General features: G+C 51.0%; 4 protein-coding genes and 1 long non-coding RNA gene across 22 annotated transcripts in view; 2 read left to right on the forward strand and 3 right to left on the reverse strand.

Moving 5' to 3' along the window:
• Positions 1-7,417, forward strand: part of LOC109371203 (uncharacterized) — a 23,689-nt gene extending 16,272 nt beyond the window's left edge. Inside the window, exons 5-7 of one of the 4 annotated variants that reach the window (XR_002121840.1) lie at positions 6,258-6,290; positions 6,375-6,495; positions 7,191-7,273. This is a non-coding gene — a long non-coding RNA (uncharacterized LOC109371203). Of the gene's footprint in view, positions 1-6,257; positions 6,291-6,374; positions 6,496-6,730; positions 6,813-7,190; positions 7,274-7,331 lie in introns of those variants that run through there. The other 3 variants (XR_002121841.1, XR_002121838.1, XR_002121839.1) reach the window with 3 other exon arrangements.
• On the reverse strand, positions 839-6,246 carry LOC109371202 (retinol dehydrogenase 12-like). The gene is made up of 6 exons (XM_019623562.1): positions 5,642-6,246; positions 5,220-5,459; positions 4,845-4,934; positions 2,302-2,490; positions 1,703-1,809; positions 839-1,588 (listed from the first exon to the last, which is right to left on the reverse strand). Exons 1-6 carry the CDS (start codon positions 5,814-5,816, stop codon positions 1,400-1,402), a joined length of 990 nt encoding a protein of 329 aa, XP_019479107.1. The 5' UTR covers positions 5,817-6,246; the 3' UTR covers positions 839-1,399.
• On the reverse strand, positions 6,494-12,041 carry CUNH2orf81 (chromosome unknown C2orf81 homolog). The gene is given in 5 exon segments (XM_019623543.1): positions 6,494-6,624; positions 6,626-7,888; positions 8,049-8,270; positions 8,357-8,578; positions 11,941-12,041. Coding segments are annotated over 5 exon segments (1,788 nt in total). The 5' UTR covers positions 11,959-12,041; the 3' UTR covers positions 6,494-6,561.
• Positions 12,042-12,089: 48 nt separating this feature from the next.
• WDR54 (WD repeat domain 54) lies at positions 12,090-16,072 on the forward strand. 2 transcript variants are annotated; one of them, XM_019623560.1, is made up of 10 exons: positions 12,090-12,187; positions 12,584-12,806; positions 12,977-13,039; positions 13,433-13,499; positions 13,592-13,645; positions 13,944-14,071; positions 14,946-15,046; positions 15,146-15,308; positions 15,495-15,569; positions 15,885-16,072. In XM_019623560.1, the coding sequence occupies exons 1-10, from the start codon at positions 12,117-12,119 to the stop codon at positions 16,014-16,016; spliced, it is 1,077 nt and encodes a 358-aa protein (XP_019479105.1). In that variant the 5' UTR covers positions 12,090-12,116; the 3' UTR covers positions 16,017-16,072. The 2 variants fall into 2 exon arrangements, with proteins under 2 accessions (XP_019479105.1, XP_019479106.1); XM_019623561.1 differs by lacking the exon at positions 13,592-13,645.
• A 90-nt stretch (positions 16,073-16,162) lies between these two features.
• RTKN (rhotekin) overlaps positions 16,163-25,268 on the reverse strand; it is a 15,230-nt gene continuing 6,124 nt past the window's right edge. For 8 of the 14 annotated variants that reach the window (XM_019623544.1, XM_019623554.1, XM_019623550.1 and 5 more), the window contains 12 exons: positions 22,806-23,005; positions 21,012-21,073; positions 20,861-20,914; positions 20,626-20,743; positions 20,205-20,414; positions 19,137-19,231; positions 18,944-19,050; positions 18,573-18,701; positions 17,737-17,905; positions 17,466-17,570; positions 17,035-17,067; positions 16,163-16,880 (listed from right to left, as the gene is read on the reverse strand). In XM_019623544.1, the coding sequence (XP_019479089.1) occupies positions 16,552-16,880; positions 17,035-17,067; positions 17,466-17,570; positions 17,737-17,905; positions 18,573-18,701; positions 18,944-19,050; positions 19,137-19,231; positions 20,205-20,414; positions 20,626-20,743; positions 20,861-20,914; positions 21,012-21,073; positions 22,806-23,005 (1,611 nt within the window). In that variant the 3' untranslated portion in view covers positions 16,163-16,551. The other 6 variants (XM_019623545.1, XM_019623552.1, XM_019623556.1 and 3 more) reach the window with 4 other exon arrangements.

The following is a 25,268-nucleotide window of genomic DNA, read 5'->3' on the forward strand; positions in this document are numbered from 1 at the left end:
GCATAAAAAGTAAGGTACCTGGAATAAATATAGTAAAACTTATGTAAGATCTTTTTTTTTTTTTAAAGATTTTATTGAGGAATTGGGGAGGGGAACAGACAAGTTGCTGTCCTTTTGTTCTTCAGTCTAGTTGTGGAGGACATTGCTTCACTGGCCCATGTTGGTATTGTGATCATTGCGCTCTTCCCAGCTGAGGCAGTCACTCACAGGCTATTGGATGGCTGCTCATGGGGGCTCACGGCAGCTCACGAAATCTCATGCCAGCTGCCGACCAGCCCCACTGCAGTCTACGCTGACGCCGGTGACTCATGGCAGCCCAGCTCCAGGTCGAACTGTTGTTCACCATCTTAGCTGTAGAGGGCGCAGCGTCACTGGCCTTCATATGTGGGATTCGAACCAGGGTCCTTCTCCTCAGAGCTGGCATCCCAAGCTAATTCCTAACCAACACGCCACTAGGCCAACTTAGATTTTTTTTTTTTAGTTGTTTCATTCATAGTTGTGGAGGGCGCAACTCAGTGACCCATGTCGGGATCGAACCACAACCTTGGTGTTATGAGCACTGCACTCTAACCACCTGGGCTAACCAGCCACCCCATGTAAGATCTTTATGGATAAAATTATTTTGAAATTTTTATTAAAATTTTTAAGATATTAAGATTTAAATAGATCTGAGTATACCTTGTTCATGATTAGAACTCAATGCTATAAAAATGTCAGTTCTCCCAAGTGGATGTAATGCAGTCCCAACAGGATTTGTGTTTGTGGGATATCTGAAGAGCTGATTCCAAAATTGATACAGATGAACAAAGACCTCAAAAAAGAAGCAATGAGCTCTCACTCCTAGATTCATTGGTTTTATTGCAAGACTCATCACCAGGAGCAGCTAGTTCAATAGAAAGGTAGAATGATTATCTGCAGGCTTGGTTATAGTACCAGCTGGGAGACAGCACCCTGGGGTTGTTGGGGTGTGAAGTTGTGAAGTTGGGGTGGCATACTACAGGATGGGGGATATGCCTTAATCCAGAGGACTATGTGGTGCTGTCTCCCCAAAGCCAGGACACAAAGGTCTAGGAACCAAGAAGTATAGGTGGGAGTTTTCCCTCTTACTGGTACCTTTAATATTCACTAGAAGGAGTTTCACTCCCCCTCACCACAACCTGGGACTTGGTAGATTTAGAGATCCTAGTACTCAAGAGATGAATACTTCCACTGGAGAACTGGCAATAAAGTAGAAGCTGACACTGTCCCCTGGCTAATCTGAGCTGTCATACCACTGAGCCAACAAGAGGAGGAAGTGGACAAGATGATGGATTCTTGGAGCTGGCCAACAACAAGTATACTCAGAGTAAGGGCTGGGAGTCAGGGGGAGGTGGCAAGTTAGGGCAGGGGTCACAGAGGATCAGTCCATCTTGCCTAGGTTGGTTAGCTGGACTGAGGCATTCCAGAGGCTTTGGGCCACAAGATGGTCCTGAGCAGCTTTAGGGGGATGAGTTATCACACAGGAACTGCTAAAATATTTTCCAGAAATGCCATCCAGCTCCTTTGCCAAGCTCAGGTAGAGGATTGGGATGGCGCCTTGTTTAGGATCCTGTGGGGGAGGATGGGATGTCACACAAGGCAGGCTTTAGCCTGCTGAGGATATGCTGAGAAGCAGAGCCCTGCCCCACCCTCTTCAAGCCAAGCCTGCTCCTCACCTACCCACCTTAATGAAGAAGCTGCTGAGCTTGAAGAGGAGGCGGTATGACCAAGAGAAGTGCTTCATGATCTCCGTGTATACAACACCTGGGTCCACAGAGTTCACTGTCACACCTGAGAGGATGAGGCGGCAGCAGAGCGCAAAGTGAAGTGAGAGGAGGATGTTGGGAAGAAAGGGTTAAGTGTGGTTCTGCAGTGTGCAATGAAGGAAGGATCCCACCAGGTCCATTGGGTAGAGGAGACCAAAGGCTTGGGGGGTTGGTACCAGAGATATTAATGCTCTGTAACTTACACGAATCGTGGTACCTAAGCCAGTAAGGAGACGTAAGTATTTGAAAGTGTTGGGTGAACTTTAGGAGGAACATGATGTATGGTGTTGGTATTGGAAAATACTGGAAGGAGAGGGATGTTGCGGGTGATAAGAGAGTTGGGAAAGGTTGAAAAGGAGATATGAAGATGCTGTTGAGAGAAATATAAGGCATACAAATGACAAATGGAGATTTACAGCCGGCTTGGGGGATATGGAGAGTATTTTATGCCATGACACGTTGAGAGAAGGTGTGAAGAGTTTGGAGTTGAGGAGTAAGCGGTGTCAGAGGGAGTTACCTGTCCCTTGAAGTCTCCGGGCAAGCTCCCCAGTGAATGAGGTCAAAAGCAGTTTGCTGCAGTAATAGTTCTGGTTGAAGGTCAAAGGTCTACCAGCCCCTGTTAGATGTTCCTCATCAATGTACCCACGTTCTTGTGTAAAGGAAGACACATTCACCACCCGGGCTGACTCTGCCCGTTGTAGGGCCCCTGGGTAGAGAGAGAGCCACACTCCTTCAATACAAGTCTTGGGGTAAACTCCCATGCCTACTCCCCAACCTGCTTCTACAGGAGACACTTGGAGAGCAGGGTCCATCCAAGGCTTTCAGGAGAGAGTCAGTGGCCCCCACCCAGGCACCCAGGCTAGGTGCAGCAAAGCTTAATGCGAACTGAGACTTCATTTTCATCAGCCCTCCCTCCTCTTTTATCTTAGTGTTTGGAGTTTAGTCTTGCTTTTCTTCCACTTGCCAGCTGGAGCTAATTCAATTGATCCTTGTTTATGTTTTACCTCACTGAGAGGGGAGAAAGGAGAGGCTGGAAACACTGAGAGCTGTCTCCCACATATTCATACTTTCACTCACTTATTCATTCCACACATGTTCATTAGGCCCCTGGATTGTGGCAGACACCAAGATAGATGCTAAGAACATAGGGTGCTAGGTTTGGGGGGAAAGAACTATGTTCAGAGATACTTGGGAAAGTGTTTTTTTTTAAATAACTATCTTCCATAGACTCAGAGATATAGGAAAAAAAACCTGTTGGTTGCTAGATGGGAGAGGGGAGGACATGGGGGAGAAAGTGAAGGGATTAGAAAGAGCAAATTAGTAGACATAATATTGTAATGGGGATATGAAATACAGTATGGGGAATATAATCAACAATGTTGTAAAGATTATGTAAAGTGCCAGATGGGCACTGGACTTATCAAGGGGATCACTTCATAGACTGTGTAGATGCATGACCAATGCGCTGTACAACTGAAGGTGAAGTAGAATAATATTGAATGTCAACTATAAGAAAATATATATACACGAGGTCAGACAATTAAGTTCACGAACTCATCCTAGAAAAAGTGCTACATACCTCATTGCTGAATATCACTATGATCACCTTTGAAGTACTCCCCTTGGGAAGCTATTCACTGATGCCAGCACCTGGTCCACCCTTCAAAGCAATTTTGGAATTTTTTTTCTGGAATGGCCATCAGAGCTGTCATCGTATTACCCTTGATGTCTTGAATGTCATAAAAATGTCTTCCTTTCAATACTTCCTTTTCTTCTGATAAAGAAAGAAGTCACTAGGGGCCAGATCAGGTGAGTAGGAAGGGTGTTCCAATACAGTTATTTGTTTACTGGTTAAAAACTCCCTCACAGACAGTGCTCTGTGTGCTGGTGCATTGTCGTGATGCAAGAGCCATGAATTAATTCTTAGCGAAAAGTTCAGGTCGTTTTCCTCTAACTTTTTCACTTCCAATTAGTAGACTTGGTTAACCGTTTGTCCAGTTGGTACACATTCATAATGAATAATCCCTCTGGTATCAAAAAAGGTTAGCAACATCGTTGCAACAAGTTCGCGAACTGAATTGTCAGACCTCATAGAGAAGAGGGGACAGGAGAGAAGACAGTTTAAGAAACCATTACTAGGAAGACAATTTAGGTTGCTCCCTGAATCTGTGTATCCCAGGTTAAAGCAACCTTTGCTCAAATAAATGCTTTTTATTGAAAAACAAAACAAAAACACTATTACTAAGCAAGGTGCAGACACATGTTACAATTTGGGGGAAGAAGAAAAAAACTTTCATATTCATAAATGTGTAGTTTTGCCTTGCTCACTTTCCAGTTGGAGTTAATGTAATTAATTGACCACTAAAGGGTACATGAGACCCTGACAACAATAGTTACCTCCCAGGAGAGGAATGGGTAGCTGATTTTCAAGGAGAGGGAAAGATTTTTATTTTTCTGTATACCCTTTTGTACACCTTCAATTTTGTATTTTGGACATGTATTACCTTACCAAAAAATTGATTTTCTCTAAAAGAGACAATTACACAAGCTAGGAAAAAAATGTTAGGGAGAATTTGACTGCCACCCCCTTCCCTCCTCCTCCTCAGGAAGAACCTAAACTTCCTTAATCAGAAACGACTGAAAAATCAGAAAGTCAAAGGAGTTGGGCCCAAGGCAGTGGTGGTTTTTTTGTCTGCATCCCTAGTGATTCCTGAGCTCTTTGAGAACAGGGAGTCAGTCTGATTGGTGTCTGTGCTCCTAGTGGCCTAGTGACACCCTCAAGATGCTGTTGTAGAGATGACTGATTCTACTGGTCTGGCTGGAACTCAGAGCTGGGGGAGGGATAGGTGGGAGCTTATATCCTCTTGCTGGTTGTATTTTGGGCTGCCTCCATTACTAGCATCCTAATCTGATTTGTGGTTCCCTTGCTGTGTGCAACAAAAGCATACTGGGTCATTGCTCAGGAGGCAGCTGGGTGCCAAGGAGAAGGAAGTGGCCATGGGAGACAGTAAGCCAGGAAAATGTCAGGGAAATGGAGAAGCTGGGTTGGCACTTCCTTACCTTGCAGTAGATTTGTGAGCAGAAAGGGCCCAACATAATTGGTGGCAAAGGTGAGTTCAAGGCCCTCTGGGGTTAGTGTCTTGGGGAATCCTGGGAGGAAATCAGAACACAGGGAGTGGGTAATGAAGGGTCTATTCTGAAGGAGACAAAGTCTGAGGGGATATATCTGGGGATATGTGGCAGTTCAGTAGAAATGCCACAGGAACATGTATGTGCAAACATGGGGGAATGAAATTTGAGGCTGTAGCTTAAGGCAGGCTCTTTAGTGTTCTAGCAGTTGCATAGATTATGCTTTGGGGGTGCCTGTTTTGGGGTCTCTGAGCTAGAAAGGGGGCTCCTGAAATGTGTTTGGGGGAAACAAGTCAGGGCACATACCGCAGATTGCAGCATTGTTAACCAACAGATGTATCTCAGGATACTCCTCCAGAAGCCACCGGGCAAAGGTCCGAATGGAGGCCATAGAGCTCAGGTCCACCTCGCCAAGCAGAAGGCAGGCATCCTTTGAGGCTGCTTGGATCTCAGCCAGGGCTTGCTGTCCACGCTCACGGCTACGGCAAGCGAGGATCACACGAGCCCCTCTGCGGGCCAGCTCCTGAGACACAACCTTCCCCATACCTACAGGAGGGCAGCTTCAGACTAGGCTAGTCTGGGAAGTGACTAGAGGGCAGTGGAGCAAGCGGAGGGACAAGGGTGCTGACAGTGGATGCTGTTCCTTGCCCCCCAACCCTACCCCCTCCCTGTTAAGGCTGTTGGGTGCTAAGGCCCCTATGAGGTGATAGGGTGGTAGGAACACTCACCACTGTTGGCCCCAGTCACCACTGCCACCTTCCCAGTCAGATCTGTGGAGCAACACTGGAGGTCCCAAAGATGAGACTTATGCCAGAGCTGCACGCTTAGTCTAAGCAGGAGGACCAAAATGAGGACAGAGCCAGGGCCCCAGACCAGGGAGCTGAATTGAGACCACAGCGACATAGCAGAGACTGCAGGCCTGCTACCCAGTGCTACAGCAGGAGGAGGGCGGGCTACTTAAAGCTAAGTGGGAGTAGCAGTGAGGCTGGCGTGGAGCCAAGCACCCAAAATTTAAGGAGGCACGCACATTTGTTCAAGCAACCTGTTTGAACCCGAGAGTGAGTTCCTCCTTAAATTGTGTGCCCAGGCTATGGTCATTGCCTCACCCCCAAGTCAAAAATCAACAGAAGGGGCAGGGCTTCACTGAACCTTGCATGGGCTCAAATTTGTCACCAAGTGAAACTTGGAATTGATAGAGCTCCAGGAACCAGTAAAATGAGAAATCAAATTCCTCATGTCTTGAACCACTCTGTGCCTAAGCAGGGTCATCCCCTTCCTCCCCAGCTGAAAGCAGACTCTTAAGCTCTCTCAGCTGAGGTAGATCCCACTTCTGTCCCTTTGCAGGGAGAGGGGTGGTTCTCCAGAGTGCCTCTACTGGTGAGTAGTCTTGGTCCTAAAGCAGGGTCTCCTGGGGGTAGAAATGGGCTTATTCCCTGAAGCCAGTGTTCTCTTTCCTTCTAGGCCTGTAGGACACCGGCTCCTTTCCAGTTCAGTGAGAGCACACACTCTTGGAAGAAACTGACAGATATCAGGCCAATTCTTAAGGCAACTGAGGTGTTTATTTCTGGCAAGCAGACAGAAGGTAGGTAGAATTCCCACTAGCTGAGGTTCAGGGCTCATAATGGGGCAGGAGCTTGGAGGGGAGTCATCACATTTTAGGGGTTGAGTTCTTTGTTAGCTGTACCACAGTCCCTTGGGGCTTCTGGGCACCTTGTCTGGATGGGGTGCTCTTCAGTGGGAGGAGAGGTGTCATCTTGTTTGTCCTCCTGCTGAGGCGTGCCAGAGCTGAGCAGCATCTGGGTGGTTGGGTTCCACAGGCTCACACCAGGAGCCAGCTTCATGGCTTCCGTCAGCAACACGGGCTCCCACATTAGGTGGGATGTGGCCTCGAGGAAGTGGAGCTCAGGTTGAGGCCACCTGGGAGGATCCAGGCACTGCTGGTCCCCTGGGTAGAGGCCCTGAGGAGGTGCGTGGGTGCGGCTGGCCTTCCCCTCCCAGCCCCTGGACCACTTTGCACCCCGCCACACTGGAGGTTGGGGGCTGCGGGCTACTTTGGGGAGCTCCCGGTGTTTGTAGTGAAAGCGGTTCTTGGGGCTGGGCAAGGGCAGCTTTGGCCAGAAGCCTGGCGGTGGTTGGCCTATGCTTACAGTGGGGAATTGGACACCCGGGCCCAAGGCATGGAAAGCAGCTCCAGGCGGGTGAGGGAAGAAAGCTGCCCGGGAGTCAGGGACGACCCGGCGGGTGGCTGGGCATCTGGCCCTGACTTCCATCTTATAGCCCCGCGGGCGCCTACGGTAGATTTCAAGGGGGCGCCCCTCGGAGTCAGCATCCACAATCTTAACCGAGGGGCACACCCAGAGGGACGGCAGCCGCGCGGGGTCCAAGTGGCCCACCGTCGCTTTGCGGCTGGCCCTGTAGCAACCGCAGGAACGCGAGCTCAGCTGCAAGTCCGTGCGCCGGAGCTTCTGTGGCTGGAAGGACGCGGAGGGGCTGATCGTGGCGAGACTGTCCGCGGAGGAGCCGTCCAACACACCGCAGGGGACCATGAAGGGCACCTCCTCCTTTCTGAGCTCCGGCCGGTCCCCAGCCGCGTGCAGCTGCGGCGTGCCACTGTAGTGCTCCCCCCTCGAGAACTGGGAGCTGGGGGGCCGTGCCCTCTCGGCTGATTCCTGGGGGCTGGCTACCAGGGACAGCTCCACAGAAGAATGGGGACTGCCGGCGGGAACCATCTCGACTGACGACCGTTGGAGGCTCATGTCCAAGGACTTGGCCGAGGATAGGTGGCCTCCTCCCTGGCCTTGCAGTTCCTCTAAAAGACACCCGGGCCCTGCCTCCTGAAACCGCTCCGGGGTGGGCGGGGTGCCGGGGGTGTCTCTCAGCTCGCGAGAATGCTCCCAAGATTCCATCCGCTCCTCAAAGCCTCTATCCATCCGCGATCTTCCTAAAGAAATCTGGTCCACACTCTCTTCTTGGTCCTGGGGAAATGCACCCGGGATGGGGGTAGGAGGTAGGTAGTGAGATGTCGGAAAGAGGAGAGAGGAGCTAAGGATGGAGGAGCCCAGAAAAGCCCTGAGGAGAACGAAGATCCCGCTGGGGTAAGGGTGGAGGTCGGAGGGAGCTGGGGGCTGGGCTTACTTCGCTTTGGTAGGTCTCCTCCAGCCCCGCCGAGGCGGGCGCGTGCAGCACGGGCACGCATCCCTGAGCCCATGCGTCAATTGGACATGGCAAGGGCTCCTCGTCCTCGCCCCATGTGGGGTCCTCAGCCACTGCAGATTCTCCCTCATCCCGGGCCAGGAAGCGCCACTCGGTGATCTGCAGCATGGCCTCTCGAGCCTGGCTGATGGTGAATGGAATGCACTGTGGAGGCGAGAGAGGAGTCTCAGCTGGGCAGGGACTGTCGGGGAGTGGGGAAATGGATCTGGAGGACCCGGATCCAGGCCCACCTGCTGAGTCAGGTAGACTTTGAAGGCAGAGTCCATGACTCGTGCCAATAGTTCCTCCAAGATGTCCTCCACCACGTCCTCGCCTTCCTCCAGAGCCCTGAGTGCCATCCACTCAGCTTCAGTGAGCTTTCCAGGAACGATGTCCACCTGCGGCACGGGCACCGTAGGCGGACGTGCCTTTTCCGCCTTGGACCGGGTCACCCCGCGGTCTCGGGCCTGCCTCTGTGGGAACGGAACAGGGCAATCAGGGCAGGCAACCCAGGAGTGGAACAGAGAAACAGCTATAGGCTAGGTAGGAGGAAGCTTTCTCAAGTTGTCTAATAGGAAGGAAAACCCTTTCAAAAGGGACAATTTACTATTCCTAAGAACATACTGTGTACCACAATAAAAAATAAAAAAGAACATACTGTGTAACAGATGCTTTTTAGGTGTTTGACATAGATAATTTAATTTTCGTAACAGCTCACTAAGCCCATTTCACAAAGAAACTGAAACGTGACACAAGTTAACCAGTACTTGCTTGGGATCACACAGTAAACCCAGGCTATATACAGCTCCAACTCCAGTTGGAGCTATTTGCACTAGTTCTTGACAGGTCAAAGAACTTGAGAAAGACAGTCAATATATGGTGCTGGAATTATTGGTGCTGTTTAGACTCTCCTCTCTTCCTCCCCATCCTCCAAATCAACTTAGATCCTCATTTCACAATATACGTACATACATCTAAATAAATTCCAGATGCAGTAAAGGATAAACACACACACACACACACACACACACACACACAGAAATAAAAAAAATTAAATGTAGAAAAAAATAGGTTAAATTGTCAGATAATCTCTAGGTGAGAAAGAACTGCTTAAGCATAAAAGTAATAATAATTTTTAAAAATAGGTAAATATACATATAAGTCACATTTTCCTGTACTTACATTTTAAAACATTCCTACTTACAAGCTGATAGTAGCTGCCATTTAAAGTAAATACTGGTGGGCCGGCCGAGTGGCGCGATGGTTAAGAACTGGCTTGGGATGCCAGAGGGCCCCAGTTCGGATCCCACATATGAGTGCCAGTGACACTGCCCTCCACTTAGCTGAACAACAGCTTGACCTGGAGCTGGGCGGCCGTGGGTCGCTGGCAATGGCATAGGCTGCAGCCCCTGTGGCAGTGGGTTGCCATGGGCTACCGTGTGCAGCCAGCAGCCAGCGTGAGCGGCCAGCAGCCAGCGTGAGCGGCCAGCAGCCAGCGTGAGCGGCCAGCAGCCAACGTGAGCAGCCAGCAGCCGCAGTGAGCGGCCGTCCAAAAGCCAGCGACTGATCTGCCTCGCCTGGGAAGAGCGCAATGATGGTGTCAACTTGGGCCAGTGAAACAACATCCTCCACAAGTAGACTGAAGAACAAAACGACAGCATCTTGTCTGTTCCCATCCCCAATTCCCCAATAAAAATCTTAAAAATAAAATAAAATAAATACTGGCACTTAAAGTCACATACATTGACTCAATTCCTACATTTTTTAGACTATGATTTTTATACCCATTTTACAGAATTTTCCCAGGATCACACAGCAAGGAAGTAGTGGAGTCATAATTCATATGCAAGTCTGACTCCAGACCCCACCTATATACTGCTTCCTAAACAAAAAATATTTGTAGCAAATATCAAAAAATAAATATATTAAAAACTCACATAAAATAAGAAAAACCTGGGCCGGCCGAATGGCTCAGTCGGTTGAGTGTGAACTCTGAGCAACAGAGTCGCCAGTTCGATTCCCACATGGGCCAGTGAGCTGCACCTGAGCTGAGCTGCCACTGAGCTGCCAACAAGTGGCAGAGTGGCTCAGCTGGTGAGAGTATGTGCTCCTAACAACAAGGTTGCTGGTTCAACTCCTGCATGGGATGATGGGCTACACCCACCCACAACTAAGACTGAACATGGCACCTTGAGCTGAGTGAGTGGCCTTGAGCTCAGCAGCTTAGTGGCAACTGGACTTGGGAGCTGAGCTAGCTGCGTCCTCCACAACTAAGATTGAAGGACAACAACTTGGCTGTTCCCCTTCCCCAATTCCCTAATAAAATCTTGAAAAGAAAAGAAAAGCCTTATACCTGAAATTAATATAATATTGAATGTGGACTGTAATTGAAAAATAAAAATTACAAAAATTAATTTTTTTAAAAGGAAAATAAGCAAAGAACATGATATTTCACAAAAGTGGAACTGTAGATCACTAATAAACGTTTGAAAACATGTCTAATCTTCAAAAATATTAATCTAGTTTTATATATGCACTCAAAGACATATTCTGAAATGAAAATAAAAATATATTCTCCAACATATTTCCTGTGGTGTAATTTATAATAGCAGAATATTGAAAACATATAACAAAAAGAGAATAGATGGCTAATTGTGCACTATCTATATGACTAAATATTTTGCAATTATTAAAGGTAATCTTTAAGAAGAATTTGCAAAAGACCTGTTAAATGAAAGAAACAGGATACAAAATTACATATCAAGTATGATCTCAGGTAAGGTCAACCAGTATGTGTTGAAGAAAAGGAAAACACCAAAACTTTAACAATGGGCATGTTTCTTTCCTATGCTCTTCTCTAGTTTGTAAGTTATCTATAATTAGTTTGTATGCTTTTACAATCAAGAAAAATCCACTTAGAAAAAGACTAGTCCCAAAGACTAGTCTTTTCAAGGCATAGGAATTTACTAGCAGATTCTTGGGAGCCTCCTCACTACCCCACAAGTCTCCTTGAACTTGGTTTCTTTCAAAATTTACCTCCAAATGTAATCTTCCCAAACCTTTGCCTCCTCACCCCCAACTTTATTGACTCATACTGATGTTCCCCAAAATTCATTCTCCACCAAGTCTGGTGTTTTCTAAACTTCACACACTGTACTCAAAATCCCTTAAGCCTCATTTACCCTCTCTGCTAGTGAGAACAGCCCTGGTGGCAAGCATAGGTAATGGCCCAAAGTCCGGTCTAGGCTTGACCAGAGCAGGACAGGTAGGGCTGGAAGAGGAGAGTCCCTACCTTACTTTCCCTCCCAGTCTCTCATGACATCCGTGACCATGCCTAGACGTGGCCTGACCAGAGATGCCAGAGATACTGTTATACAAAGGCTCTTCAAATCTGTTTTAAAATTTCCAAGTTTTGACTTTCAAGTGCAGCCTCAGAGTTATTTAATCCATTTCTCCCTTCTGAAACTCTAAAAATTGATAACTTATTTAGCAACACCTCTCCCCAATACCTGGTTTATACATTTAAATAGATACCTCAACGTTAAGAGGCTTATTACACGCATTAGCTATTTCCAAGTCACTTCTTGTTCTTGGGCCCTGCACCACCCATTTGACCCCTTCCCTCAGCATCCGAGTGCAACGAAGCGACAGTGTGAGTGAGTGTGGTGCAGGTGTAGGTTTTCTGCCCAGGTGTCCGACGTAGATTCCTCGGTCATCCTGAACGCCAGCGTGGGCGGGCGGGCGCCAGGTGTCGCGTAGCTGGCCCACAGTTTCCGACACCGACCTTAAAGGCCGATCTCGGCTCTGGCGCACCGCGAGCTGAGCTGAAGCTCACCGAGCTCTCATGCGCCATCGCCGCAGCTGTTTCTCCAACCTTCCCCGCCTTGATGCTGTAGTCTCTGCCTAACCGTCGCACCGACAACCAAACTGTGCGCAGGGCCGCTCGACCGGCCCACAGTTACCCCGGCAACAGCGCCACGCGCCGTACGTTTGGGTTGCTCGCCCCGCCCAATGGCCGTGCGTACGTGCGTCGTCTCTATGGTGGCGGCGGATTCGGAGGGACCGAAGGATTCTGGCGTCAGGCAAGCTGACCTGGGGCTACTGATGTGACCTCTGACCCGGGCCGGGGACTTCAGGGAGCCGAACGGAGGGTGGAAGGGCCCGGGAACTATGCTGCCTCAACCCGCCTTGGCTCGGGCACTTGGGACCACTGGGTCCTGTGCCATCACCATTTCTCCTCTAGGATTCCCCCATCGCCCCATGACACAGCCCTAGGGCTCCCCTCCTCTACTCCACGAGACCCTCCCCATGCCAGGACCCCCATCACCGTCCTCGGGGACCCACCATTACATCATGACCCAGACTCTGGAGTCTCCCCCCAGTGCTTCCTGACGGCACACCCCCGACCCCCCGCAGGAATCACTGTTGTCGTCTTTTTAACCCTGCTCTTTTTGGTGATCCGGGCGTCTCTCCCCTAGGATGTTCCGCCGGGAGCCCTCCATTCCCCTTCGTGGTTCTGCTGCCGCCCTGTGCAACAACCTCAGTGTGCTGCAGCTGCCTGTCCGCAACCTCACACATTTTGGGGTAGTCCATGGGCCCAGCGCCCAACTTCTGAGCGCTGCTCCTGAGGGTGTGCCCTTGGCCCAGCGCCAGCTCCACGCTAAGGAGGGAGCTGGAGTGAGCCCTCCACTTATCACCCAGGTGAGGCATGGATTTAGGAGTGGTGTTGCCGAACCCAGTCCTAACCCCTGTCTTTCCTCTCCAAACTTCAAGGAATAGGCCTTCCCTAATCTTTTGAATTTCCACTTTTCTGAGTCCTCACATCCCCTGCTCTGACCACTTCATCCTACTCTGATCCACCTCCCCCCCAGGTCCACTGGTGTGTCCTCCCCTTCCGAGTATTGCTGGTGCTCACCTCACACAGAGGAATACAGGTAAGAGGACCTTCCTGCCCTCCCTAACACAAGTCTTCTCAACCCCTCGCCAAGGCCCTGAGACCTGTCCCGGCTTGCCTCTAAACACTCCCAAAGTTTACACATGCTTAGCCCACTCTTCCTTATTTCTCATCTTCATTCCTTCCATCTTTTCCAATTCTCAAGTGCCATCTCCACTATCTGCCCCTTTGCTAGCTGTATGACCTTGGGCAATTTAATGAACTTCTCAGAGCCTCAGTGTCCTCCTCTGTAAAATAGGAATAAAAGTAGTGCCTTCTGTCAGAGTTGTTTTGGGATTAAATGGGCTAAGGTTAACATGAATATGTGACATACTCAGCAGAGTACTGCAATGGTTAGCTGGGTTATGCCCCTGCCCTTGCCCTCATCTTTCAGGTGTATGAGTCTGATGGCTCCGTCATGGTCTATTGGCACGCGCTGGACTCTGGAGATGCCTCTCCAGGTACCTGCAGGACTGAGTCGGGTGAGGGTAGAGAGAGTTTTCTGGGGCTGGAGGGGGCTCTATTTGTAATAGTTTTCCCCTTTCATACTCAGTACAGGCTGTGTTTGCCCGAGGAGTTGCTTCCAGTGGCCACTTCATCTGTGTGGGTGAGGGACCCAAGGGCAGGGCTTTGGGGGCTGCTGGGGTATTGGAGTGTGGACTTTGGCCAGGAGGATGCTGAAGGAAATTGTGGAGGGTTAGAGGGAAGGGTGGAAGTAAAGGGGGGTATGAGAGACCCAAAAAGGCATGGAAGGGTTCAGAGGGGCAGGGTAGGATAGAATAAGGGTATCATGGAGAGGCAGGGATCTTGGAACAGTGAATTTGTTCCTAAGAATTCTGGGATGGAGGGAGCGCTGAGTATGGTGGCTGGAGAATAGGGAGGACCAGGATGCACTGCTTCTGCAGGAACGTGGTCAGGCCGGGTACTGGTATTTGACATCCCAGCCAAAGGTCCCAACATTGTACTGAGTGAAGAGCTGGCTGCGCACCCAACATCAATCACAGACATTGCCAGCGAGCCTGCCCAAGGACAGGTGAGTGGATTCCCCCTTCCAATTGCAGTGAGCCCGGGATCCTTCCCCACCTTGGGAGGCAACAGACCTGAATTCAAGTCTTGGCTCTGCCACTAAGTGGCTGGATGACTTGGGGCAAATTACTGCACTTTCTTAGGTATCAGCAACCTGAGGTCCAGTGATAAAGCCAGAGATACTTTACATTTACATAGCATTTAATAGTTCCCCAACACTTTTCAATGCTGACATGAATTGAGGAGTTGGGACAGATGGCTTCTGAGATGCTTTTCAGCTGTAACATGTGCAGCTTCCTTCTCTGGACTTGGGCAAGTCCTACCTATTCAGGCCCACCTCCAGTGCTACCACCTCCAAGAAGCCTTCCCCCTATTCCAGCTCCCACTGATCTCCCTTAGCTGAACCCTGAATTGGTCCTGCTTTCAAAGACAACTCTTATGTTTCTAATTGGATTGCAAATCTCTTGAGAACAGGGTTTGTATCTTCTAATTCATATTCTCTACTGAAGCTGGCCAAGAGCTAGGCCCATGGGACTACGTTGGCTGCCTAGAGTTGGGGGTCAAGAGGCCACGTCTAGTCATGACTGTGACTGTTAGACCTCAGGAATGTCACAACCCTATGGCCTCAGTTTCATCATCCATCCACTGAGGACAAATATGCTGCCTCCTCTGACACGTGGTGTGTGTGTGTGGGAAGGGACTGAGGAATGCAAGGAAAACATGTTATGCTTCCTGAGGGAACGCTGGGTCCAGCCTGTGAGGGCTCCACATCTTTCCTTTCCCTGGAGAGGCAAAGATGCAAATAAACACTGCCTCCCTTCCCCTGTATGTAGGACCCAGCAGGGAAGAAAGGGAAGGGCTGATCCTGCCTTTCCCCTCAGGACTGCATGGCTGACATGGTGACGGCAGATGACTCAGGCTTGCTATGTGTCTGGCAGTCAGGTCCCGAATTCAAATTATCGACCCGCATTCCAGGATTTGGGTAGGTGAGGCAGAAGGAGCTGAGGCCTTCCTGAGGTAGCTTCAGGGTGGGGAGTGTGCTTGGGTCTGGGGAAATTAAAATGGGGCATCACCTTTGCAGGGTCCCATGTACTTCCGTGCAGCTGTGGCAGGGGACTGTAGCAGCAGGCTATGGGAATGGGCAAGTACGTTTGTATGAGGCCAGTACAGGAATTCTACATGTCCAGATCAACGCCCATGCCCGGGCCATCTCTGCCCTGGACCTGGCTCCCGAGGTGGGCAAGGTCAGTCTCCTTCTCCATCCCTAGATTCCTTGTTCCTGGTGCTGGGATGTTGAGAAACTGTATAAGCTTGTCTTTACCCCTTGGTGTATGCCTCTGCCTGGACACCTGGTCTGGACAGTCCAGCTATACCAGTCCCCTGTCAGCATCTTCCAACTCTGACTCGTCTTCCCTGCCTTTTTAAAATAGCTACTGTCTGCGGCCGAGGACACCTTTGTACACATCTGGAAGCTGAGCAGAAGCCCAGAGAGTGGCCATATTGAGGTATGTGTGGCTAGAGCAGGGGTCGGCAAACTGCGGCTTGCGAGCCACATGCAGCTCTTTGGGTACGTACATGTGGCTCTGAAGTAAAATTGAAAATGAAAATAAAACTATCATAGTTTCATTTATAAAAATTTTAAAGGCTATTATTCACATAATGGTGATTTGTTTTATGGCTCTTGAATAATTTTTAAATTGTTGTGAGGGACAGGATTGGCTCTTCCGTCTCAAAAGTTTGCCGACCCCTGGGCTGGAGGAGTAGAGTGGGGAACCCAAGCCTGGGGCAGCAGGCCCTGAGCAGCGCCTCTTCTCTCCCAGGTGGAACACTGCCATGGTGAGTGTGTGTCCGACACCCAGGTGTGTGGTGCCCGATTCTGTGATCCCTCAGGCAGCTCCTTTGCTGTGACTGGCTACGACCTTGCTGAGATCCTAAGATTCAGCAGCGTGTGAGAGGACAGCAGCCCTCCTTTCTCCCTGTGGTATTTATAAAGTACCTCCAACACCTAGCCCTTGTCTCATTATTCAGCTAGCAGTCATCCTTCACAACAAACTAAGCTCCTAGAGGAGGGATGGAGCATGTCCAGACTAAGCAGAGAGGCTACCTGTGGTCAAGAACCAGGTGAAGGCTGCTGTTAAATAACTTTAATGGTTAATGTGGGAGCCACAAGGGAGGTGCGTTCCCTCTCAGGGCTCTTCAGTGCCATCCTCAAAGCTGGTTAGTGCAGGAGGTAGGGCAGGGTTGGTTCCAGTTTTCTCCCAGGAAGGGTTTAGGGGGTCCCAGCCAGCCCTAGGAATGAGTCCCTCAACACCACGGCGACCACAGCTTTGAGGGGCTTCTGCTCCCCGCCTCCAGCCTGCTCCCAGTCCAGCAGAGGAAGGGGAGGCCAAGCTGGCCAACCTGCTACAGACAGCACCATATCCAGAGCCCAGCTGCACACAGGTCATCTCCTCTTCTGGCCAAACCTGTTGCCAGTACCTTTCTCTTTCACACCGGTGACTGGAGCCAAGTGCGGGGCGCGCCTTTGCTGCAGAGGCCTCTGGACCGTGGCGATGGATGCGGGGGGAGAGGGGCAATGGAGCAGGAAGCCCTAGGGGAGTGGTCTGGCGGGGCAGCATCCAGGGAGAACGTTCGGGGTCGCCCCCAGGGCAGGGGGTGGGTCCGAGCTGGGGCCACTGAGGCAGGCGAGCAGGGACTAGGCAGGGCAGGCTGTTCGGTAAACATGGCTAGCCAGGGCGGGGGCGTCTCCAGCCTCGTGCCCTCCCGCTGGGCCAGGATGTCTGTCACTGCTGCAATGTCATCCAGCGGCTCAATAGCTGTGGCACCGGGAAGGGGTTAAGGGGAGGGGGCTAGTCAGAGCTTAGGCCCCCGGCCTACCCAGCCCTGACCATCACCTGTCGCTGTAATAGGAGGAAAGCAAAGCTTGGATCTCAGCTGAGATTGCATTATCCTGCAGGAGCAGCCCCTCACCTGGGCCCCCTGGAGCCTCTGGGTCCGATAAGACTATGGGATACAGAGTACAGTGTGGATAGGGATGGGGGGTGGGCAGAAGTGGGTGAAAAAAATCAAGAAAGAGGAGGAAAAGGAAAGCAGTGCCATGCAAGTGAAGATCAGAGGAAGAGACAGGAATCCGCATGCAGAAAGGGAAACAAAAAAGAAGAAATTAGGAAAGAAATCCATGAGATGAATCTGGTTCTCTGGGGTTTTGTTTTGAACTTTGGTGGAGGTGGTTCTAAGAATTGGAGAAGAAAAAGGAATACACAGGACTGGGTGAGACTCGGGTCCCCAGAGCTCTGCCTTAGCCCAAAGTATACTTTCCGACTGTTTCCATTATCTGGGTTCCCTTGAAGCCCCAATCCCACTACCCATCAGGTTCCCAGAGTATACTTTCACTCACTCACCCATCTCGTGGTACAAGGACCCTTGCTTGGCTAGTACTTGGGGTGGTTTCCGGGGAGCAGGGGTTTCAATCTTCATGATTTCATCACAGCACTGCTTCCACTGGCCTGAAGGGAGAGCACTGATTGGGGGCGGAGGGGGGCAGGACTGAGAGGGCCAGGCTACCCTCTCCCCTGCTACATTCCCTCCCACACACCCTTGAAACAGAGGCTTATGGTAAAAATAACAAACTCCAATTCCTCCCAAAGGTTCAATACAGCCCCTTCCTCTTACTCATGTCAAAGAAAAGCTGCCACAGAGCCTCCATCCAGCTCTGCAGGGCTCCCCGACTCTCTGCCTGAAGGGTGTGTGTCACTGCGTCCTCCCCATACTGGTTACTGATGCTCAGGGTGAAGGGCCGGCCTGCGGCTTGGTCCAGCTCCCCTGCCCGGACTCGAGTCTCCTGCAGAAGGAAAAAAGGGGTCTGCTTCCAACTCCACCTTGGCCACAGAAGTCAGTAGGGACTTCAGGCAGGCTCGATCAGCCCTGCCTTGGAAAGAGGAGCTTGTGGGGCTTTCACCAAGCCCTCTCCTTTGCCTCCTACTGACCAGAGTGGACAGGAATGGTAGGAAAGGACCGGGGATGAGACGGTCCTCAGTCAAGGAAAGAGAGATTGGGTGGGGAAGCCATGGAGGCGGGTAGGAGGGCGGCGGCCTAAGGTCCCTCACTGTTTCCATAGAAGCTGGCAGGAAAGTCAGCAAAAGGGCTAGGGGACAGAGGGGTCATTGGACTTGGGTTGGCAGAGGAAACCAGGTAAGGGTGGAGTAGATGCAGATCAGAATCTGAGGGGGAAGATGGAAGGAGGATGAAAAGTCCCAAACTGGCTGTAGAATCCTCCCTGAGAACGGGTAGGGGCTGAGGCTGGTGAGTAGAAGGGTCAACATTTTCCAGTTGATGCTGACTGGGGAGAATATGGTCCCTCGGCATTCCTGGCCCTGCCGCTGGGTATGGTGCTGTGAGCAGCACGAGGCTGTCATCTCCCTGAGGTCTGTGCCCCCCCTCCTGGGGCCTGAAGGAGAGACTCCTGGGGCCCCAGTACCTGGTGACTTGACCACCAGGGGACCCATCACCTTGTTGATTGCAATAGTAAGCAGTGGCTCTTCCCCAGTGTCTGCATCTTCAGGTTGCCGGTAACAGAAGAGGTTTGTGCCTTTCAGGACTCCGTGCACTCGTGCCCAGTCCTGCCGCTCCCCAGCTTGCTGCATAAATGACTCAAGGTTTCCTGGGGGAATCACCCCCCCTCCCCAACACCCTTCTTCCCAGCCCCGCCCCCAATCAAAAATCTGCTCCTTTCTGCCCGCCCTCTTCTCCGCGCATCCTGCCATCTTGCCATACCCCTCCTTCTACCCAGGTCTTGATTTTTCAGTAGTCCTTCCATTCCCATGTGGTCCCGCTCTGCTCTGCCTTCTCCCATTCTCCTCCACTCTGCAGGGCCCCTCACCTGCACCCTGAGGGAACCACTTGCAGTGGGCTGAGTCATGCAGAGAGGCTGAGCCACCAGGCGGCAACACACACTACCATAAAGGGGCAGCCAGGCAGGGTTCTCCTCTGGAGGGGAGGGTGGGAAATCAGAATGGAACCATCCAATGGCCCCTCTTCTCACCATCCAGTGTCCCCCATACACACATACTCACCATGGCTGGAAAGGGTGAGGTCATGTGTGCGGAAGCCATCTTGCACTGCTGACAGGGTGAGCGTGGTATGAGCTAAGAGGTGGTAACGAGGGCCACTGCAGGACAGATGGAGAAATGGGCCTCAGCCAAGTGAAGGGCGAGTGAGGGCCATGTTAGATGGCAGGTGCTGTAAGGCTGAGTGGGTCTGCCCTGTTGTTCCCGCAGCCCCACCGATAACTAGCTTGCCTCCCCTACAGGGGTTGGAACAAACGATTACTGAGCTCCTGCTAAGTGCCGGATCCTGTGCTTTATATATCTTATCCTACTGTATTCCCATGACAGCCCCATGGGGTTGATGGCATTCTTTAGTTAATAGATGAGGCAGCTTGAGGCATAGAGAGGTTAAGAAATTTGCCCATAATTTATAGCTGGTAGGAGGTGGAGCTGGAATTTGAACCCATATCTGTCTTCAAAATCAGCATTCTGTTCATTACCCTAGAGCAACGGTTCTCAACCTTTCACAGGTGTCGCCTAAGACCATCGGAAAACACATATTTTTGATGGTCTTAGGAACCGAGATACCGCTCCTCTATCCGTCTCCAGGCCCACATGCAGATACGCCCACATGCAGATACGCCCACATACGAGTACCCGGCAACCCCTGTGAAAGGGTCGTTCGACCCCCAAAGGGGTCGGACCCACAGGTTGAGAACTGCTGCCCTAGAGGTTCTCAAACTGCTCCTCAGAGGCCCAGTGGTTCCACAGGGTGTTTCCAGTCACCTGCAAGCACCACCACAGAGCCCAGGCCACCACCCTCCTCCAACCATGGCATTCTATCCACGTAAGATGCATTTGCTGCTGCAAAAAAGTGAAGACCCGGGAGCCTAGCACTCCCTGCATTCCTATTGGTCTTCTAGTTGGCTTGGGCCCAGCTATGAGTGCCTCTCAGCTATGTGGCCACTGCTCATCCATGTCTGTCTGCATGTCCTGGCAGGAGTGCAAAGTAGGTTCTACATGCTCCCCACAGCTCAGAGGTCACCCGTGGCCAGGATAGGCATTTGAGGGCAGTGGGGGAATGCAGGGCCTTACCCCACAGCTGGGGTGGGGAGCAGGATGGGACTGCTACCCGAAGCCCCAGCACTCTCCAGCGATGCCCGGACTCGCCTTCCGGAGGAACGGCCTAGGGAGCTGCTGAGTTTGGTGGCAAGCCTCTTGGGGGCGCCAGCCAGGGCCCCTTCCTCTTCCATGCAGGCCCCATACAGTTCTAGCCGCAGTTCAAAGTCCGGCCCTGCCTCAGTGCTATAGAAGTGTGGGAGGAAGAGAGAAGGATGGTCCTGGAGAAGTCCAGGGAGGCATGAGGGGTGGGAGTGGGGTGGAGGATGGATGTGATACAAGCTTAGGACAACTCCACCGGAAGGCCCCTCTCTCTCCTCCCCTCCCCTGTAGCTACCTCATCAGAGCACTGAAGCAGAGTGGAGAGAGTGGGGAGCCACAGGGATGAGGTACTCACAAGAGCAGATGGTTTTGAAAGGTGATGTCCGTGAGGGTCCTGTCTACCAGGATCATCTCTGTGTCCTGAATGTCTTCCCCTAGCTGCAGCAGCAGGAACACAGCCCAGCGATGCAGGTCTGGCGACAAAGAGAACAAAACGGGTAAAAACAAACAAACAAACAAAACCACCCACATAGGAGCGTCCAAACTCAGCATCACTCCCCTGGATTTGTCCCAGTGTGTGTGGAACTCACCACCTTTGTTCTTGAAATATTCTGTGTCCTTCCACATGAGTGGAATCCGGAGGTCTAAGGGGCAGAGGGGTAGGAATAGATGTTGAGATGGGGCAGGAGATCTTGGGGTTGGGCAAGGAGCACCAGAGGCTGGAGTAACTGTGCTTCTTACCAGAGATGCAGACCCGGCCTCGGCAAGGGGAGCGATCAGCGAGCGGCCCACTGTCAGAAGGCCTGCGGGCAAATCACAGCATCCTAGCCTGGCCTCCAGACACTACTCCCCCTGGCTGTGGTTCCCAAGGGCTCTAAGACCGCCCCCTCCCCAACCCGGGTAGCCCCTAGGTCCCCAGCCAGAGGGACTGTTAGAACGTGTAGGTTGAACCCAGGGCGTTGCTGGGCTTGGGGTCACTAGAGGCACGTTCGTTCACACACAGTACAAGCTCAGGACTCCTCCCCCTCCAGGCACCCTCCTTCCCCAGACTCCTGCCAAGGACCAGTGGGCTTGAGGGGACAGGGGCCCACAGAGAGATTCCCTTTCAAGGGCTCTTCACTCAACCCCAGGCTTGGAGGAGTTTACAGGCTTTCTAATAAGGGAAGCTGCTCATCTCTACCATCTCATCACTTCTTAGATATAGGAGGGTAGTGGGTCAGTCATAAAATCAAGTTGACCAGTGTTCGATGAAAGGGGAAAAAAACCCAAGTAGGGAACATTTGTGTTCCATTTGCCACAAACCTCTCTCCTCCCCCTCGCTTTGATTTCTCCTTTACCTCCTGGCTAGATAGGCTGAGCCTTCTCAGTGCCCCAAGTTCCCTAGTACCCCGCTGCAGGGCCCCAGACACCCGGCCTTCCTCACTTCCCTGCCCAGTGTCAGGACCCACCAAGCACGTGTCCCTCTCTAAGGTGACAGCCAGTTACCTATACTAATTCATAATGCCACCGATGTAATTAGCGACTTAGGCCTTAAGCTAAATGATGTGGCACTGATGGCAATGTGGTTAGCTGTCAGGGACTTGGGGTGTACCTCAAGTCACACTGTCTAGGCCATGTGGGGACTTGGGCAGGGCAGAGACTGTTGATGGCTGCCTCTCAGGAGACAACAAACTCATAGTAGAAGCTGTCCCCCTTCCTGCTTGCCCTTCCTTCAGCTTTATGGGGCAAGTATAGAATGGGTTTCCTGGAGCTTCGTGGGGGAGCTCCAAGACGGCTTCTGTGTCAGCCTTCATGGCTGAACTGGGACCTTCTCCCACTCAGCCTTGCGGGCTCAAGCAGACTACTTTGCCAGAAGCTAATTTTCCAAATGACCAACTTACCAAAAATGGTCAATTCTTGGAATGATCAATTTGCCAAATATTTTCTCCAACGTTTCAGTATTATCAGAACATCATCTCAACCATTTCCCTGCAGATCGGTCAGATCAGCAGAGTATAATGTCATTGTATGTCACATACAGAAGCTGAGCCCTTTTAGAATGCACAATCTAATTTATGTGAAGGGCCAGGCTTTCCCTTAAATACTTTTTGTTTTCTTTTGTTGTTGTTTTTTTAATTATTTCCTTCCACCATCCCTGCCTCTGATGGTGAACCCCAGGTAAAATGAACTATTGTCAGTTTGTGGTAAATTGGCCATTCAGCAAATTGGCCATTTGGTGAACTGGCTTTGAGAAAATTGGCCTTCCAGAAGCCAGCCAGCCAGCCGCATCAGATCCAACAGGGTTATCAAATTAGCGCTTTTGCATTACTATTCCTCAGACTGCCAGCCTTTCAGCCAGATACCCTGGCTTTCCTGAATCCAGCCCTAGCTACTCAGTAGTGACCTCTGGGCAGCACACTGCGGTGGTGAAGCACCAAGGTGTCTTCCAGGTCCCTGAGATGGGGAGGTCAGCTTCCGGGTGGCCCACATTCCAAATGCATACATGCTGCACCACTATCCCCCTCCCCTGGATGTCCTGATCTCCCCCTCGCTCACCGCCGGCCTGTCTTTCCCAGCACCTGCGCCTCCTTGCGCCGCTGCAGCTCGCCCATGTAGCTGAGGATGCGGCTGTTGCACACCAGCAGGCTCTTGGTGGCCTCCAGAGTCTGCTCACGCTGGGAGCAGGCTGCCAGCAGCTTGCAGGCCCCTTCCCTCATCCGGATCTCATGGTCTAGCTTTCTCTGCAACTCTGTGTCCTGGCCGGAGTGGGGAGAAGGATGAGAAGGACATGTCAGGCAGGGGACAGGCAGAAGCACCCTCCAGTCCCCAAGTGGGCTGCGGCCCAGGAGAAACTTATATTTCAGGTACCTCAAGGTCATGGGTTGAGTCTCAACCTCAGCTACCCAAGAATAACCAGAGCAGCTTTTTAAAAATACAGATGCCTTCATACATTTGATGGGGGAAATATAAATTCCTTCAGCCTCTTTAGAGTGCAGTTTGGGAAAATCTATGAAAATTACAAATCCTTATATCCTTTGATCCAGCTATCCAATATCCAGGAGTTTACCCTACAGATATAGTTATGCATGTGGGCAAAGCCATATTCATTGCAGCATTGTTTTAAAAAACAAGGATTAAAAGTCATTCTAAAGGGCATTGGTTAAATAAGTTATAGCTCATATCTACCATGGAATATGGAATACTGCAGACATTAGAGTTAGACATGTGCAGATATGAAACAATCTTCAAAATACATGAAGTGAGAAAAGTAGAACAGTATTATAGTATGCTACCATTTGTGCACAATACAAACACATGCATTTACATAGACGTAGATATGCATAAAATAGTAGTGGTTGCAGGACTGAGAGCCAGGAATGGAAAACAGATTTATTATACTTTATTTATATGTACACTTCTTTACTATGGTACTATTGGAAATCGTGTTGTCTTTTTTAAAAATTAAATCTTCTCAGTTAAAATAAATAAATAAATAAAAAGTACCAGGCCCTACCTAGACTTGCAGAATAAGAAGTGGGGCATGTGCATTTTTTTTTTTTAACCACCAACGCAGATAGTAAATGCCATTTGCCACTCAAGTGATGGGGGGAGTATCAAGTTGGCAAGGGAGCAGTGGAGAAGGAGCATACCACCTACAGAGTCCACCACATACACACCCTAAATGAGGGGTCTGTCACATGCTGGCTCTCTGAGCTTGGGAGGTGAGGACAGAGGCAGGAATGGGGATGGGGAGGCAGGTGAGGCAGGAGGTCAGGAATGAGGGGCTGAGCAGGCTGTGCATATAGGGCCAGAGTGGGGGGTACGGGGAGAGGCACCAAGATTCTCAGACCCATTCTCCCAGAAAGGAGCCCTGGAGGGCTTGGCACAGAGCAGAGGGGGAGAGCACCAGTTCGACATGAGACAAACCTCATGGTCTGAGTCACAGCCCTGCCAGTCTTGAAAAGCTGGGAAGAAACTTAATTGAAAAAGCACTGGGCAATTTACTCAACCTCCCTAAGCCCTGGTTTCTCCATCTGTAAAATGAGGATAAAAATAGTCCCCATATGCGAGGGTTGCCAGGATTCAGTGAGACAGGGGGTAAAGCACTGGCACAGTGCCCAGCATATGGTACACGTGAAAGGTGGGGATGCTTGTTTTAATGATGTTACTTCAGCAGCAGTAACATTCGCCCAAGAAACACTGGAGCATCCGTGTTGTCCAGGGCTCCACTGAAAATCCAGCTGGTAAGAGATGCAGACATTAATGGCTGCTCCGTAAGTGCCACGTCATGGCATAAATATGCCCATAGGAAATAAGACCCTGTTTGCTTCTGGTTGAGTGACAGGGAAGGCTTCAGAGAGGTGGAAGACTAGCCCCATCACACTGTACAGATCAGTTCAGGAGGCAGGCCAATAAAGGCACTGGATTGGAAGATGGCGGAAAATGTAACCACCCAAAACCTGTCTTCTCCCTCACACCAGGTCTCTTCCACACCCTGTGCCCTTGCTCCTGTGCCTGTTGGCTCCAGCCTTCAATTCTCTAAGACATGAACACCTTCAATTCCTGCTTGCAAAAGCTTTGTCCCACCTTCCTGCAGATTCTTCCTTCATTATCTAGTCCTGGGCCACTGGGCAAGGCCAGACTCTCACACCCCTTGCCTCAGTACTGTTTCCCTTCCTGACTCTTCAGAAATAGGCCAACTTGGGGCCGGCCGAGTGGCGCGTTCGTTAAGAGCTGGCTTGCGACGCCAGAGGACCCCGGTTCGGATCCCACATATGAGGGCTAGGGACACTGCCCTCTACAGCTAAGATGCTGAACAACAGCTCAACCTGGAGCTGGGCTGCTATGAGTCGCTGGAGACTGCAGTCCCTGTTGCAGTGGGTTGCCATGGGCTATCGTGTGTAGCCAGCAGCCAGCGTGAGCGGCCAGCAGCCGCCAGGAGCTGCCATCCAGAAGCCAGCAACTCATCTGCCTCGCCCGGGAAGAGCGCAATGATGGTGCCAACTTGGGCCAGTGAAG

The sequence above is a fragment of the Hipposideros armiger genome, unplaced genomic scaffold (genome assembly GCF_001890085.2).
Source record: "Hipposideros armiger isolate ML-2016 unplaced genomic scaffold, ASM189008v1 scaffold_553, whole genome shotgun sequence".
Lineage (NCBI taxonomy): Eukaryota > Metazoa > Chordata > Mammalia > Chiroptera > Hipposideridae > Hipposideros > Hipposideros armiger.